The 18,216-nt window shown below is 38.8% G+C and overlaps 3 protein-coding genes and 1 pseudogene across 3 annotated transcripts; all 4 read left to right on the top strand.

The window, feature by feature from the left end:
• The first annotated feature begins 2,035 nt into the window (after positions 1–2,035).
• LOC121617575 lies at positions 2,036–4,027 on the top strand (annotated as a pseudogene).
• A 1,307-nt stretch (positions 4,028–5,334) lies between these two features.
• On the top strand, positions 5,335–6,324 carry LOC121617574 (olfactory receptor 24-like). The gene has a single exon (XM_041952767.1). The coding sequence runs from the start codon at positions 5,335–5,337 to the stop codon at positions 6,322–6,324; it is 990 nt and encodes a 329-aa protein (XP_041808701.1).
• A 1,798-nt stretch (positions 6,325–8,122) lies between these two features.
• LOC121617729 (cytochrome c oxidase assembly factor 4 homolog, mitochondrial) lies at positions 8,123–10,158 on the top strand. Its single transcript, XM_041952948.1, has 2 exons — positions 8,123–8,241; positions 9,145–10,158. The coding sequence occupies exon 2, from the start codon at positions 9,178–9,180 to the stop codon at positions 9,430–9,432; it is 255 nt and encodes an 84-aa protein (XP_041808882.1). The 5' UTR covers positions 8,123–8,241; positions 9,145–9,177; the 3' UTR covers positions 9,433–10,158.
• A 280-nt stretch (positions 10,159–10,438) lies between these two features.
• Positions 10,439–12,497, top strand: LOC121617432 (olfactory receptor 1M1-like). Its single transcript, XM_041952614.1, has one exon. The coding sequence runs from the start codon at positions 11,479–11,481 to the stop codon at positions 12,442–12,444; it is 966 nt and encodes a 321-aa protein (XP_041808548.1). The 5' UTR covers positions 10,439–11,478; the 3' UTR covers positions 12,445–12,497.
• Positions 12,498–18,216: the final 5,719 nt, after the last annotated feature.

Raw genomic sequence — 18,216 nt, 5'->3', positions numbered from 1 at the left:
ACTGAACATGTCATGGCAAATTAAATACACATTACATAGGAAGCAAGGTGACTAGTAGAGATGCACTGAGACACTGACATTACTGAGCATTAAATACAGTTTTCTTTGTCGATAGCATCAAAAAATATATATACTGTTTCTGCTATCAGAAACATTCAATCAGCCACTGACTCAGTCCATAGCAGCTTCTGGCCTACATGAACACAATCCCGTTGAGTCCCGCACAGTGAGGGATGCAGATTTGCAGATTTTAAATATGGGAGAAAGATAGCGTTCGTATCAGATCGCTATTCTGTATCAGCAGATACCCTGAACTGAAGCATCAAAGAGAAAAAAGAGGGAGGAAAGGTTATATCAGTGCATTCATTATTAGCTCTCAGAATCGTAGCAACCCACCTGGACTGTGCCTGGTTTTCATATGTTTACTCTCATGGTGACCACACAAACATCTGGACATGAGGAGCACTGAAGAGTTGGTATTTCATCAGTGCTGGTACCCCCTATAGTTTTTACAATTTTCAAAGCACACTGCAGGGACGTTTCCTAAAGTCTGCTTTAAATGCCTTCAAAATAACATCTGAGGGTCTTATACTTTATTGACTGTGGTTACCCACAACATCTTTACTAGCTGCCTTTCATTTTTTTCAGTTTTTTTCTGCAGCTGCACACAAGTAGCTTCTAGATGTCTTGTGAGCTGTCAATTCAGTCTCCAATAAATCATGTTCATATTGATGATTCTGCAGTACATTGTTTGCGTCCAATACCAGTGCAGCAAGTAACAGTGAACACAAACTAAGGTTTAATGGCATTGTTTGTCACACTTAGCGTACTAATTATAGAAATGCAATTTCAGAAAGGGCATCAGTGGTGTGTGCTGGGACTGCAGCCTACGGCCCCTCAGAGGTGACTATTAAACAATCGGGGGGTTTAATTGGGATTTTCGAGAACACTAATGACTCATTAATATCAGTGTACACCCCTTCCCATTACAGTTTTAATTGCAACAGTGCAAAACCTCCTAATGGATGCAGATGAGATTAATTAGGCTTAAATCTGAACAGTAAAAGGTTTGTTTGTTACAGGCTGGCAGTCATTAGCCGGCATCCTTTGGTAATGACATCACAAATAGGGCTCATTAGCAGGGTTCCCAGGAGTCAGTGAGGAAGGAGAGGATCCTTTTGTCTGGGGTCACCATGTCCTGTTTGGTGATAACAGTCCCCTTAGGGAATATAATTCATTGTCAATGTAGTACATTTTGTTGTTGAGCTACTCTAGTGATAGTTTAGTACACGCATATATTTAGTTTATACAAAGTGTGAAAGTTTTTAGAAGATTTCTTTGTGTATGAGTAGCTTTTTCTGACTGTGTGCACCAATCCATGTTCCACATTGCATTACGTACAGTCAATGTTTATACAACAGGTGTATTAGCATGTGAGCTGACCATTGTGACACTAAATCATTGTGGCAATCGATTGTGTTTCAAGATTTAATTGAGCCTCTACAAAACAAAATTATGTGTTGCTGTATAATCCAAAGAAACTTGTTATTTCAGAAGAGTTCTCTTGGGGAAAAAAGCTAGCAGTGCACAGGGGCTCCCATTCATTCCCCTCCAAATCCGAGACCGCATGACCTGCTAATAGAGGCAGGTGAGATTAATTAGGCAATGATTTAAACAGTAAAAGGTTTGTTTGTTATGAGAAGGATCATTAAGCCACATTCTCGGATGATGAAATTTCAAACTGGGCTCATTAGAAAGAGGTGTCAGATATAGCAGAAAGTGTTTTAGACGTCCCCTCAGAGAGGATGATGCACTCAACTGTTTTTTCACTCAATTCAAGTTGTATATCATTGTGCTAAGAGTTTAAACACGTACAAATGAAATGCAAAAATTACCTACAATCATGATGAGTCATGAGTAAGGCTAAACTGGCCTCAAAGCAAAGACACGAGAACCAAGTCTCTGTGTTCCTGAAAGCATACATATACATATAAATATTCGCCTTGACCACTTCTGACGAGCTCCAAACTTTTTGGTTGTTGTCAACCTCGCATTGACGTAATGTCAAACACAAGCTCTGTTCCCAGCTTGATTGAGACATTCCTCTTTAACCTGTGTCTGTTACAAATGTATGTATGTAAGTAAGGTGGTCTACTATGCTGTTGTATCTTTGGAGTCATATGCACTCACCATACTTGCCTATGACAGGTTGATCACAATATGTTTCCCTCTGCATCACAACTCAATCAACACAGAGTAGCTAGCAGCAAGGTGATCATGACTCAACTGTCTTTTTGCAATCCTGCCAGCTGTGTTCAGAGTGTTCAGCTATTTCTGTAAATATGTACCTGTGTTTAGATTTGCCTGTAATGATTACACATTATTGTGGTCTGTGGCTTCAGCGTCTGGTATGGGGGTCTTATGTCAGCATCCGGGTGACTGTGTTTAGGATGATATCGGTAAGCAGTGGATTTAAAGCTGTCACCACCTGCATTGAACACCACGATCTAGTTGCTGTATTTTATATTCCCATATTCAGCATTTTCTTAGTCGCACTTCATGCAGTCTCAGCCTGTCGCTGGTCTCCTGCATCCCATCCTGCATCAGTCCTGTTGTATACTGTTTGAAAACCAAAGAGATTATGTGTGTGTGTGTGTGTGTGTGTGTGCGTGCGTGCGTGCGTGTGTGCTGAGACAAAAGGATCCAATTTTATTGATTGTTTTGTCTGATTAATCTGCATAGAAAAAACAGGTTTCCACAAATTTGTGTTATTATTCAATATGTTTTTCTTAATCATTATTCAAACACTAACCAAATTCAACAGATTTCAAGAATATACAGTATATTCCATCGTTTTGTAACCATATACTGCCTTATTTATACATAACATACATAATTATAATTGTATTTGAACATAATTGTCGTATGTGCATACAAGACAGGACCTACCACTACGATCTGAAACAATCCTTGTCTCACATTTCTGTCACTCATAAATTATCTGATAAAACAGATGGACTCATTATTGCTTTTACTTGAGGCACCTGCAGCCAGTGTGCTGGTTGTTGCAAATCAGAATTTTGTATGTCCCTTACTATAGGCGAAGCAGCGACTGGACAAATCCAGTTAAAAGAAACTATCAGATTCAAATAATGTGCTTTAGAAAAATCCCAAAAAATAAAGCCAAAGTTTACAATGAACAACATATGCAAGTGGTTCAGAAAGTGCCCGGGCCATTGTTAGCTTTTACAGCACATGTGTCAGTGATTCAAATGTGCACCATGTGCATTTACTCAAATGAGACCTTTAAATGTAGCTTTAGAGGTCCAAAGTCACCAGAAGAGATTGGCCTAAAATGCAAACAATGGATGTGCAGTGACCAATGGTAAACTGAGCTAAAGTCTGAATGGTTTGTAAGTCCTTTAAGAAGGAATGCAATACATAAAAACAAAGCAGGACTGGCAGGTTAGACCTTTAATGTCATGTGATTTAGCAAAAGGTACACGGTGGAGTGCCAGTGATGTTTCTCTCGCAGCCCTTTGAAAGCAGATGTAATCTGACTGAAATCAACACTCACACCCATTTCCCTTCATTTTTAATTGTAGTTATTCCTAACAGGTGCAACTGGAATTAATTTGTTTGAAGTTTAAACCGTAAATGGTTCGTTTGTTTGTTAAAGACAAAGTCATTAGCCAAAATTCTCTGGTGATGACTTCACAAACTTGGTTCATTAGAATGATTTTGTTTTGGCTGAACATGGCCTGTTGATAAATGCATCCTCAGGGAACATTATTGCAGTAGATGAGTCATGACAGTACATGCGTTTGTCACTGCTCAGTTCACAAAATGTTTTGTTCTTACACGATATTTCTGTACATTTTTGTTACATCTCTTCCTGCCTCTATATTTTCTTAAAACAAACATAATTGTTCAAATTAAACAGTGACATTAACCACTGGGGATGGTCCTCAGGTCTTCACAAAGAGAAACACTGTCTGTTGTCTGTTACAGATCATGGAGGTCATAGTGGGTAGATGAGCACTCACTGGACTCCAGTTCATGCAGCAATTCAATGAGCAAAGTTGACTGGACCACAGGTTTCCGACCAGAGAGGTCAAAAAATAATAATAGTAACATAATTAAACAAAGAAAAAAGTTGTTATGTATTACAGATTTTTATTTTTTTATTTTTTTATTTTATTTTTTTGCAGCTTTGTCTAATGGAAGGCATAAACAGAGTGGAACTGTTGGGTCACTTAATCATATCTGATTTTCAATTAATTTGCCTAATATATATTCATTTTTGAAAAATAGTCTTGAATTTTAATAATAATGGTTCAAAATGTATTACCCAGCCTACATTCTCAATTCAGAGACAAGAAATGCAAATATCAACCACAATTACAGAAAGGATTAGTCCATCAGCAACAAAGTTAGACACTGTAACACTGAGCACAATGCAACTGTTTCACGCTCACTGTTATATCCAAACATCGTGTGAGTTCTTGTCAGTTTTTGTTCATGCCTTTATCCATGACATATTTTCTTTTCTTTGATTCTTCTTTTTTTTTTTTTTACCAAGCTTCTTCTGGCTTTAATTTATCAGCCAAATAAAAATAGAATGTTTGAACGTGGGACAAGTTCAATAAAAATAAATAACCCGAAGCCCTACTCTCCAGGGATCAAATTAATTTCATTGATACGATCGCACAGTAACTTTGTCAGTCTGACTTCAAGACTGATTGATCTCTGGAGATCAATCACGAGAGCATATTTGTGATTGTCCACAAGTCCGACATGCAGACGCCTGCATACTGCCTTAGTGTCAGCATCCCAAGTTGGCGTTGAACATTCTTCACAGAAAATCAGGTGAGCTTCAGTGACTGACTTGTAGCACATGAATGCGTGATTCAACTTGCTGAGAATATGTTGCATAAATACTGCTTGGTTGACCAGAATGCCATGGACATTGTGCATTTTATTTACCAGCCTCCATAGAAGTTCATGGTCTGATGTACAAAATGATTTCTCTGTTTGTCAGACAGGAGGCTGTCCTCCAACACACAGACTGCAGAGTTCAACTATGTCTTTTCTTAGAGCTGAGAACATCAGGTAAGACACGTTCACTGACTGTTAGCACATGTTTAAACTTACTGAGAATATATTTTGTGTACCATGAAGTTTAAATGTGCTCACCAAACTGGCATGATTACACATGTGGTTTAGAGCCCCTATAGAGGTCTGATGTTCAATATGATATGATTTCTCTTTGTCAGAGAGGGGATGTTTTAAACAGAGCCTGTCCTCCCAACACACAGACTGCAGAGTTCAACAATGTCTTTTCTCAAAGCTGCTTTAAACGACTCTCTCATCATTCACCCTCCAGGCTTCTATATCATCGGATTTGAGACGTTTCCCTTCATCAGTGTCTACTTCATCTTTCTAGTGTGTGTTTATGTGGTGACAGTGCTGTTCAACAGTTTGGTCATCTATGTAATTGCTTTTAATCATCGTATGCACACTCCAAAATTTTTGGCTGTTGTCAACCTCGCAGTTATTGATGTGATCTTAAACACATGCACTATTCCAAGTATGATAAAGATATTCCTTGTTAAGGACAACTTTGTTCCATTCAACCTATGTCTGTTACAAATGTTTGTCTACTACGCTTTTGGGACTTTGGAGTCATATGCACTCGCTATACTTGCCTATGACAGGTTGATCGCAATATGTTTCCCTCTGCGTCACAACTCAATCAACACGCTGCGGAGCATGTCTTGTATTGTTGGCCTGACTTGGTCTCTTGCTGTGGGAGTAACAGCGTTTGCAACTGGTATAATGACTCGTCTGTCATTTTGCAGTTCTGTCAGAGTGTTCAGTTATTTCTGTGACTATGCGCCTGTGTTTAGACTCGCCTGTAATGATTACACACTGCAGTGGTCTGTGGCTGCTTTTCTTACTTTCTTGCTCCTTGCGGGACTGTTTACTTTTATTCTTCTGTCTTACGGCAGCATCCTGGTGACTGTGTTCAGGATGAAATCGCTGGACAGTCGGGTGAAAGCTTTGGCCACTTGTGTTGAGCATCTCATTCTTGTTGCTGTCTTTTACATTCCTCTCATTACCATTTTTACTATTGGTTTTTATCTGCGTCTCATTGACCCGGACCAGCGTGTGCTGAGCCTGTCGCTGGCCTCCTGCATCCCACCCTGCATCAATCCCATTGTATATTCTTTGAAAACAAAAGAGATCAAAATCAGAGCCCTGGCACTGGTAAGAAAAACTAAAATTGGCACAGAGCAATGTAAGAACAAACTGAAGAGCTAATGAAACATTTCAAAAACGCAAGCTCTAAATGTTTGTGTAGTGGGTCAAAAGGCAACAGCCTGGCTTCTTTTGATCAAGTTTTTTACTTTGATTGTACAGGTGTTGCGCTGAAGTCCGTTCCCCCTCACCTTAAACAGACCTCAACCTTACCCTGACCAAGGGATAATTCTGGGGTCATTTGATTTCACTGTTTGTTTGTTTTTTTGGGACAGTTGCAGTTTGTTTCATTGTGTCTGCAGGTTCCTGGCGCTCAAATATTTTATATTGCTTGTAAGGTCCCAAGTGTGGAAATGTTACAGTTGTGGTGAGATTTAATCCCAAATTCAATTGTATCAAAAAATGTATTTAGCAATTTTACAGAGCTTGAAATACTCAGCAATGTTAAATTTCATGAGCTGTTTTACTGATGAAAACTACTAAAATTGTTACTCAAGCTGGGGAACTGTAAGAGCCAGATTGATGCTTTCAGAGCAAGTGATTATGTCTTATTTCTGTTTCAAACTTAAATGATTTAACCTCCACCAGTTTGTGATTCCATGTGTTTGCTATTTTTTATTTACACAGGGAAAACAGTTATACCTGTTGATGTTTAACCTCAAAGCACTAATGTTGAGTAAACACTATAGTCGTGGTTAAATATTAAGTCAACTCTGATTTGATGTGAAGAGACCCACTTCTGCATGATTTGAGTGTTTTCATAATTTCATGTGGTTTAATGTCATTATCATGTTGAATTAAATGGTCTAAATATTTTAAATAAAAACAAGTGGGGCTTCAGTTGCACAACCGCCTTTCTCTTTTTTCCCTTTGGAAGATTTTTTGCATGTTGTCTGTATGAAAATTAATTCCCATGTCAGTGGCTCTGGTTGCTCTATTGGGGAACCCGATCAAACAATACGTTTGCCTAAATCATGCACCATTTAAAAATAGTCAGTGCTATACAGTCATCTTGTTCTTTAAGGTGTATTAATCAATTGCCTACTTCTAAGCAAGCTCCATCAGTCACTTCAAATAGTAATAGTTTTGTTTGTATGTTTGCTTAGTTGCTTCTTTAGTTTCTCAAAAATTCAGAAAATAAGCTATGAAATCATCTGATGTCATAAACGTCTATTTTCATAAGTAGGCCAACCTGTATACACAACGATTTTCTAACAGGCTGAAAACTTCAGGCACATTGTACAGTCGCTCATTGTACAACACTCACATTCACCTGTCAATAAACAAGGTGACAGGGAGTACAAAATGATAATGTGGTCCCTGTCAGTGTTTAACTGTTACATATGATGATTTTGATTATATATTACAACTGTGTGTTGCATTTTACTGCTGTAGATGTTTATTGTTGAGATAATTTTAACTACTTTATATACTGTTGTTTAATCTACAGCAGTGCATCATATTCTGTAGGATCATCATATGTTTGCAGTGCTGCTGTCCTGTGAGAACCCTGTATCTCTAAAAAGGCTACTTTTCACCTGCTCAGAAAAATAGCCCTGTTTTCTGCTTTGTGACGATGCACTTTCCAGCTCATTTTAGTTTTTTTAACTTAAGAAAATGTTCTCAACCCATAAAAGAAAATCTGATCCTTCAATTTCTCTGGAAATCAAATTCAAAATCACCAAATTTGGATAAACTTGGTTTTCACTAGAAAGGACAGACAAAAAAAAGAAAAAGAAAAAAAAGAATATCGGAATGGTAAAGAATCCCTTTCTTAGTTACTTTCCACCACTGCCTTATTGTTTTATTGTCGCTGTGCACCGGAAGTGATGTCTCGACGGACCTATTTTACGGCTACACTTTCGTCCTCTGCTCAAATGGGTCCTCCGTGTAACATTTATAGCGTTGACCGTGTAGCTTGTTATGAAACGTGCGGAGTTGTGCAGGTTACGGAAACTTAACTTCAGTGCGAATACGCAGGTAAGAAAAATATAATCTGAAAATGTGCATAAACCAACCGTTAGCCTCATTCTCGACGATAACAGCTAACCTAGCGATCTGTAGCATGAAGTAGGCTGTTGCTTTCTGCCTAAAACGACACTGAACTGACTTTAAACCACAGTATCACCAAAGTACGTTGACTGACCACGACAGCCTGACACTAACGAGTATTTCCGTTGCTGGAACTCGGCCGTGGAAGTTTATTATCTTTAACTTTCCCTGAGTAAAAATACTTAACGTTGAAGTGTCAAACGTCAAAATACGTACTGTGCAAAATACCACCCCTTCAGAGTGCAACTGGATTATTATGGTTGATGCATTAGCATGTACGTTCTTAAAATGTAGCTCATGTTAAGTGCTCACATCATAATAAGTCTTGTATGTAAAATCATAATCTACAAAAGAAATGTGATTAACTAGACAGCAGTCAAAGGTACTGGAGTAGGGACTTTTCCCCTCTAAAATGTAGTGGAATTAAAGAGTAAATTTGGACAAATGCTAAAAACTATAAATGCTTTTTACACAAAGTGTATAAAACGCCAAAGGAGACAAGATAGATTCACAGACAACCAACCACTAAGACTCATAAAAGATAAGGAACTGTGATTAAAACTCAAATGTAATTTAAAATTGCTCATAGAATGGCGCAGTGCCTTATTAACCGTCTAAATAGGCCTTCTCAAAATTCTCAGAAAGACAGCTTAAAAATGAGAAAGTGAGTGAAAATGCTACAGATTTCACATCTGGAGACATAGAGACACACTCCACTGCTGAGAGGCTGAAACAGCAAAGGAATGCTAAAGAGACAGCCAACATGTTCTGTGGTTGTTCATAAAGCTATATTATCACTTGTGTAATAACATCATGTCTTATCCTCAACAGACCCACTGAGTCAGCGGCGTGCATTGACACAGGATGGCATCCCCTTCACCACATGACCGCAGCCGTAAAGATGATGACGAGGACGACCCTGTGGATCGGATGGTATCCCGCACTGGCTGTGCCGAGCTACATTATGCCGTGCAGGAGTGCATGGCTGAGCACCAGGACTGGCGAATGTGCCAGAGCCAGGTCCAGACTTTCAAAGACTGCATGATGAATTTCCAAAATGCCCGGAAAGAACAGCTGAGGAAGCAGCTGCCGACCTCCACTCAGTCAGCACCTAGCTGAACTACCCCCGCTACCACACACACACACACTTGATGGCATGCTTGAAGTGGAAAGACTGTACATAATTTGATTATTCAGAAGGAAAATAAACAAGTATGAGCAGCTACAAAAATCCTGTTTTGGACTTAAACTTTTCAATTGTCCTGCTCTGTACACATCTTGGTCACTACTGTAAAAAAACAAGCAAAAAAATAATTTAAAGAATTCTTAATGGACAAAAATGGTTTTGTCGATTTGTTTTTGTTGTCTTTATAAAAAATATATATGTACTGTATATATTTTTTACTTACATGTAACTGCCTCAAATCTGGTCTTAATCCAGTCTTCACTTAGTTTTTATTTCGTCAGGCAATAATACATATTTCATTAATGTAAAGGAATAACATTAAATAAATCCAGTAAACATATATCTTAGTATAAATACACTTTGTGTTATGGGAACTTAAAGGTGTCAGAGAGAAATATTTAATCAAAAATTGCATCAATGCAAACAGAAGCAGATAACAGATCTCTATGGGATCTAAGTAGATTTTAGGATTTAGGGTGGATACAAATTATTTAAGGAGGGGCTCACCGACTGTTCCAGTATCAGTAAATTTCAGTGAAAGTGCTCCATACATGCCACATAAATGACCAAGTGACTGCACAGAGCAGAATTAAGAAATCTGGCACACCAAAAAGGAAAATAAAAATATTATCTGAGCAGCAAATATGAATAAAAAAATGTCTCCCACCACCAGAATGTGAAATCGCTGATATTTCTTTAAAAAAAAACACTGAGCTGCAATACAAGAAACCAAAGCTTTAACATAATCAACAGAATTTGGTGACTTCAAAGAGCAGAAAGCATTTGGGAAGAATTTCGCAACCTATAATAACTGAAATTAAAACTAAATGGAAGTCAGAGATTCAAAGACTTAAAAGTGCCTACACTGTTTGAAATTATAAAGTCTAAGGCAACAAAAAAGTGCAGAATCAGTGTGATAAAGGAAAGATGTTAGAACTTTGAGTCGCCACCTAATTAAAAAAAAGGTAGACAGAGGACAATTGAGTAGAGAGTCAAACTGGGCGTTCTTTTGCAGCCAATCGTAGGTTACTACATTTACAGGTCAAGTTTAAGTTGGTAAAAATGTTAATAGGTGCAACAGAGATTAATTAGCCTCAAGTTTAAAGAAAATGATTGTTTGTTACAGCAAAGGTCATTAAGCAGCATTCTCTGGTGACGGCATCACAAATTGGGCTGATTAGAACCGTTTGATGATTAATGTGACTTCAGGAAACACTACAATGTTTGCTCACTTTGTACAAACAAACTTCACATTAACATTTTGTAAGTTCTTATCAGAAAATCTAGGTCAGGCACATCTTTATTCAGCAATGATTCAAGACAAATCTCTCCCTCCTCTGAGTTACTTACTATCAGAACAGTTATTACACACAGTCTTCTGTCATGAGGTCATTGAGTTATGAGGGAAGTTATCATGATCAGTCTTTCACTGAGCTTAGGTCAACAAGTGTTCTGCTTTATTTTTCTTCTTCCATGTATTCATATTTTTAAAAGGAGTGCTGTGAGATGCTCACACTCACTAAATCATCATCAAAACAGTAATTAGATGCTTGTTTTGAGCACTCAGGTTTAATCAGAGTAGGCTACACCCCTGCTCATTATGGATCTAATTAATGTCAATAATGGAGTATTGCTAAATGACATTCTCAGTGTCAAGTGGAAGCTTTATCTCTCAAGAGATCAGTGAGGAAAGTTTATCTTTCAGTGCACACAGGTCAGGCGTGCAATCATCTGTTTGCCGCTTTTGGATGCAGCATCATACATCTGCTGCTAAACAATCTTTGAGAGAACTTCAGGTAAGACACGTTCACTGACTGTTAGCACATGTTTGAACTTAGGGAGAATGTATTTTGTGGCATGATTACACATGTGGTTTATATAGAGGTCTGATGTTCAATATGATATGATTTCTCTTTGTCAGAGAGGGGAGGTTTTAAACAGAGCCTGTCCTCCCAACACACAGACTGCAGAGTTCAACAATGTCTTTTCTCAAAGCTGCTTTAAACGACTCTCTCATCATTCACCCTCCAGGCTTCTATATCATCGGATTTGAGACATTTCCCTTCATCAGTGTCTACTTCATCTTTCTAGTGTTTGTTTATGTGGTGACAGTGCTGTTCAACAGTTTGGTGATCTATGTTATTGCCTTTAATCACTGTTTACACACTCCAAAATTTTTGGCTGTTGTCAACCTCGCAGTTATTGATGTGATCTTAAACACATGCACTATTCCAAGTATGATAAAGATATTCCTTGTTAAGGACAACTTTGTTCCATTCAACCTATGTCTGTTACAAATGTTTGTCTACTACGCTTTTGGGACTTTGGAGTCATATGCACTCGCTATACTTGCCTATGACAGGTTGATCGCAATATGTTTCCCTCTGCGTCACAACTCAATCAACACGCTGCGGAGCATGTCTTGTATTGTTGGCCTGACTTGGTCTCTTGCTGTGGGAGTAACAGCGTTTGCAACTGGTATAATAACTCGTCTGTCATTTTGCAGTTCTGTCAGAGTGTTCAGTTATTTCTGTGACTATGCGCCTGTGTTTAGACTCGCCTGTAATGATTACACACTGCAGTGGACCACAGCTTCTTCTGTCACTATTCTGCTCCTTGTGGGACCGTTTACTTTTATTCTTCTGTCTTACGGCAGCATCCTGGTGACTGTGTTCAGGATGAAATCGCTGGACAGTCGGGTGAAAGCTTTGGCCACTTGTGTTGAGCATCTCATTCTTGTTGCTGTCTTTTACATTCCTCTCATTACCATTTTTACTATTGGTTTTTATCTGCGTCTCATTGACCCGGACCAGCGTGTGCTGAGCCTGTCGCTGGCCTCCTGCATCCCACCCTGCATCAATCCCATTGTATATTCTTTGAAAACCAAAGAGATCAAAATCAGAGCCCTGGCACTGGTAAGAAAAACTAAAACTGGCACACAATAAACATGCGTACAAAAAAGTAATCCATGGAGGGTTAATAAAACACTGCAATAATGTAGGACCGATATGCCTGAGCAGTGTGCTATCTCAATAATGTCTGTCAGCAGAACTGTCCCAAATGGGTTACCAGTGGGGTTTAACATGAGGTTGTCAGTGTCACTGTACTGCAACGTGAATGTGATTCATTAAAGTTTCAATATGTGTAATATACTAATGTAAGCAGATCTTTTTGTCTGTAGTGAGTCAATCAATCACTCAAGGCCTTAAACTTAATAAAAGTATAATTGTACAGAATCATTTTACCACCTTTATATAACATCTACTGTAGCTGAACTCCATAGGTGCTTTTGTTTTCTTCTACATCTGACTTTTTACAGGCATTACATTTATAATGAATATCCTGATCATTCTGGGCTAATGTGATTTAACTGTACATGAAACCCTTCCTCATTTAGTTCATCACTGACACTTAACACACTACTTGCACCACATGCGTTGGGAGGATACAGAAGTTTCATGGAGGTGATGAGCAAAGCTTAATCATGGATTTATCTGTCTATTACTGTTACTGTCACTGTTGAGAGACTCCAGTCTGCACAGTTCATACACTCAACTGATAAACCATAGAACTGTAGAGTAACATTAGGTATCAACACTTCTGTCCACATTCTCACGCTGTCTCTCTCTCTCTCTGTCTGTTAATCAAGTGATGGTTGTTATGATGCTTCAATGTAGGGGGGTGCTGCAGCCCCCTCAGCACCCCTACTTCCTGCGTCCACACCTGTATTCCTTTTTTTCAATTCTAAACCTTGGTAATGAAGTAATATATATAAGTAATATAAGTAGTCCATCTTTGGAATATTGTTGTTTCAGCACAGCAGACCTACATCAATAACATCCACCGTCACATGATTAGTCCTTATGAATTCTCCTTCACATGATGTTTTCCATCAAGGTCAAGGAAAAGTGTTCAGGAAAAGCTGTATAATAATGTAATTTTTCGAATATCTTCAAAAGGTCTGTGAGCTGCAGTACAAAAATCAATGCTGTGCCATCAACATGAAACATAATCAATGCTTTATGAGCTTTTCAAGTACCCTCATTAGTGAGATCTTTTACAACCGTGTGTGATTCACTTACACACCCCGCTGAACAAAATATCACACTTAAGAAGTTTAATGACATGAAAACTATAAATTCATTCACTAACACTAGCTGTAAAGAGGCCAACAACAAGGTCAGTGATAACCAATGATGCCTTCAGTCTAAACAGCGAATAGAAGTTAGGGATTGTAAGACCTTTAAGAAAGAAGGTGGCAAAGTGAAAGTCCAACACTGCTCTTCCCTGGCTGCCTTTCAAAAGAAAAACAGCTTCACAAAACCAGCATTACACACTTCCACCTATTTCCATCCATTGTTTTTTATTCTTAATGGGTGCTACTGGGATTAATTAGTTTGAAGTTTAAACAGTAAAAGGTTTTTTTGTTAAAGTCAAGGTCATTAACCAAAGTGCTCTGGCGATGGCATCATGAGCTGGGCTCATTAGAATGGTTTTGTCTCGACTCACCATGGCCTGTTTAATGATAAATGCATCCTCAGGGAACATAATGCAGAATCATACAAAGTCCACTTAATGTTGGGTAGCTTCTGACAGTTTCATACAGGCTTTCATGAAAGTAAATTTCTACATGTCTTTAATAATGCAAAGTGCTGCAGACTGCTCATCTTTAATGAAAAGTTTCGCGCCAGATTTTCCAGCTACTTTTCTAATCTGGCCAATTGCCTCACTCACTTCACTAATACTGACCACGTTAGTTAAGGATTAGTGTACATCAGCCCTTGACGCTTCTGCTCCATACACTTCCAGGACTGTCACAGTCATTGATACAACAGCCATGATCACCCATGATCTCAATGTCTAAACCCTGGATTTTCACTGGTGTAGTCTGCGGCAAATTCTTGTGGAAGTCAATCACCATCTCCTTTGTCTTGCTGGCGTTTATGTTCAGGTGGTTCAGTTCACACCAGCTGACATAGTTGGAGATGACTTCTCTGCATTCCAGTTTGTTCCCCTGTGATACACGTCCAACGATGGCTGTATCATCGGAGAACTTCTGGAGGTGCAAACTGCCACATCAGACAAACAATTGCGAAGCCTCACATACTGTGGTCTGTTGGTGAGGTAGCTGATGGTCCACACAGCCAGGTGGCAGTCTACTCCGCCTCCTTCCAGCTTCCCCTTGAGTAGTGATGGCTGGATTGCGTTGAAAGCACTGGAGAGGTCAAAAGACATGACCCCGACAGCGCTCCCGGTGTTTTGCATCTTCGACACCAATGCCTGGTCGATATGCGAACTGTGCGAAAAATATTTGATTGTTTGTTGTTGTTGTTGTTGTTTTGTCTGTCCATTTCACTGTCAGATCAAATCTACCCCAAAGACTCTTGGTATCATCTGCACATGACTTTTGACCAACATGTTACTGAGCTTGTTCAGTCCTGTAATATTGCAGAAATCAGATGTATGTTGTCCGAACGTTTAACTCACACTTGTTTTCTCCCACCTTGATTATTGTAATTCCCTCTACACGTGTCTCAGTCAAGCTGCTCTAAATCCTTTACAGTCAGTTCAGAATGCAGCTGTCAGGTTATGAACTAGAACTAGTCGACTGTCTCATGTTCCTCCTGTTCTTGCATCCCTCCACCGGCTTCCTGTAAAATTCAGAATAAACTAGATCCTGTTGATTACTTATAAGGCTCTGCATGACTTTGCCCCTACTTACATTTCTGATCTCCGCATTCCTCATTCCACGTCTCGACCTTTGCTGTTTTAGCCTCAACGCTCTGGAATCATCTCCCCCATCGATCAGATTTGCTGAATCTTTGGACTGTTTCAAGTGGCTTCTAAAAACGCTTAAAAGAAAAATTTTTTTTATAGCTTTCCACTCTGAGCTTTGCTTTTTGTTGTTTTTATTGTCTGGTCTGTCTCTTATTGTGCTGTGTTTTATTTTCCATTGTATTTCTACCTTAGTTGTTTCTTCATTTTAATCTTTTCCTGTGAGTGAAGTACTTTCTGTGTGTTTTGAAAAGTGCAATATAAATAAAGTTTTGCTTCGATCTAAATAAGCCACTTGATGACAATAATGATAATGAAATCATAGTTCAGCTATTTCAGAGTTTCATGCAGCCAAGCAGTGTCCAAATCAATCAGTAATGACACAGTGGATGGTCCTGATTTCTTCATCCAGTCACCAGAGGTCATAGAGGTCACTCTCCTCAGGTTGGGGCAATATAGTGCTCCAAGACTGAACTCTGATTTATGCAGCACTTTGCATGAACAAGGTTTATGGATCACAGGGTTTTGATGAGGCAAAAAAAAAAAAAAACAGTTTGAGTAAGCTACATGAGGTGATGGCGGTGGGTACAAGGGACCATTTATACAGAGAGGTAAAAATCACAGACTAAGCCAAAAATAAAAGTGGCATTCGTGCTGTAATGCAATTCCCTAAAATATGTACAATACGTGCCTATTGGTCTCCCTAATTTAACGGTCACAGCAACATTATGTCTCTATCATGACCTATTTGATTGTATATTATTCTCTTCTGATGAGATTACATATACATTATCCCAACCTTTAGAGAGAGTGGTGAGATAAACCCATCAAATCATTATTCAAAATGAGCTACAGTGCTGCCCTGCTCTCCACGGATCTAACAATTTCATTAATTGGACTTTCTCAGTATAAGCTGGAAGATTTATCGCTGGATATTATAGTATAACAATACATTCCACTGTACTGTAAGGTGTCAATAACGAAGGACATAGACTACAGTATGTTAATATGATGAGTGCCTGCCCTCTAGTGGGATTGAGTGAAAAGTACAAGCTATACCATGAATTCATCTGCAGCATCTCCTTGAAGAATAAGAAATGCCATTAGCCACTGAACAAGAAGTCTAACTCATTAATTTCATTCTCAGACATTTTCTCGCTGTTTCTCGCAGTGGTTATATGAAACGGTCAATGAGTCTATCCCTTTGCTGCACATTTAATTACTTATTTCATGTTTTTGTTTTGTCCTGCGCCCAAAAATGTCCTCCATGAAACAACACAATAACCGTTAGTGTTGATATAAAACGCTCATAGTTTTGGAAATTATGGATACTTAAAATTTTTGCTCCCTTTGATGGACAAAATTCACCTGAGAGGATAAAACGTAGTCAAGGGAGAGTAAGGGCAGAAAGTTTACTCTTATTCTAAATAACTTTACCTGAGCAATAGTTATTTGTGAATATTATGTGTGTTGTTTATTTTTCAACAGATCCATGCCTACAGTGACTTTCCTGTAACAGTTGGAAAACCTAAATGACCCTGATAGTCCGGTCCAGATCATCCCTGATATCAAACATCATCATCAACACAGCGTTGTGGTGATATTTCAGTGAAACACTCGTGACAGGAATTCAGTGCTCATAAAGTTTGCTAGAAGAAGGAAATTGAACGTACCAACTCACTGGAGTGCAGGTGAAATTCTCAGAGATCTGTCAAGACATATATAAAAAAAACAAAAAAAAACAAAAAAACAGCAAGGTTCAAGACTAGACAAAATACAATATATACATTAAAAACACAGGTCCTACTTGTTGGCCTGTATTCGGAGTTTAGATACCAAGAGACAACACGTGGCATGAAAGTGACTTAACTCAACCTCACAAAAAAGTTTTATTTGACGAAGCGATTTAAATAGTTCATATAATATTTTACAAACTAAGAGGGTTACAGAGGGTATGAAAAGGCTTGAACAGCAAAGACAAACCCATAGGATGCTGTGTGGTTGTTCCTAAAACTGTGTTATGACTTGTTTATTAATAACATCATGAGTTGTTGTTGCTGCATCGTGCACTGAAATAGGGTAGTGTCCATTTCAACCCACGACCGCAGCCAGGTATGACCCTGCAGAACTAATTATTCTTATGTCCCGCCCTGGCTGTGTCGAGCTACATACGAAGCACATCACACTTGATGTGCTTTGGTAGAAGAGACTGACTCTTGCCAGTGCCTGATGTGAATGTTCTACGTGAAAAAATATAAAAACCTGGCCTGGATTTATAGGAGTGTGGGGGAGGGGACCATTTGGGATATCAAGTAGCACCTCTTTAAACAGATCTAATGCTTCACTGGGCAGCTGCAGTTGTCCCTCATCTCTCCTCATACTTTTCAATTTGCACTGTGACACCAGAAAAATTACACTTTCCCCGCAGGTCAGAAGATAACTCTGTGTCATTCAAGCATTTAGCTTATTCTTTGTTGTTCTGTTCCTTGTCATACTTGGTGTTAAAAAAAACAAACAACAATCTATTAATTGATTAGCCCTACTGACAAAATAAGTCTATGTGCTTGTGTTCAGTTTAAGTGTATATGCTTACTTGTGAATATCAGTCTGACAGATTTTATTTGATTAGACTGTAAAGGTGCACACATTTGCCTCCAACTATACTGTTGTTTTCTGCATTTGAGACCATCCTACACCATAAAACCTTTGACATTCCACTGAGCTTTGTCGCCATCTTTTGTTAGCTAAAAAGGCCAAAGCATTTGTGTATGGGATGGGAAATGTTCACACGTGAGTTGTTAATTACTGACACAGATCACAGCCACCGTGATAGCATCACTCCTTGTTTTATTTTCACCAGTGTGGGCAAACAAAATCACCATGCTCTCGACACCAGATACAGCAGTGGCAGGACATGCCATTCTACAGCCCTTTTAGTACAA

Source organism: Chelmon rostratus, chromosome 14, assembly GCF_017976325.1.
Source record: "Chelmon rostratus isolate fCheRos1 chromosome 14, fCheRos1.pri, whole genome shotgun sequence".
Classification (NCBI taxonomy): Eukaryota; Metazoa; Chordata; class Actinopteri; order Chaetodontiformes; family Chaetodontidae; genus Chelmon; species Chelmon rostratus.
Note: the sequence above shows the minus strand (reverse complement) of the source record. Positions and strands in the feature narration are given on the sequence as shown.

Bases quoted from the DNA above. Each gene is read 5' to 3' on its own strand.
- LOC121617729 (XM_041952948.1), top strand. From the start codon at position 9,178: ATGGCATCCCCTTCACCACATGACCGCAGCCGTAAAGATGATGACGAG.
- LOC121617574 (XM_041952767.1), top strand. From the start codon at position 5,335: ATGTCTTTTCTCAAAGCTGCTTTAAACGACTCTCTCATCATTCACCCT.
- LOC121617432 (XM_041952614.1), top strand. From the start codon at position 11,479: ATGTCTTTTCTCAAAGCTGCTTTAAACGACTCTCTCATCATTCACCCT.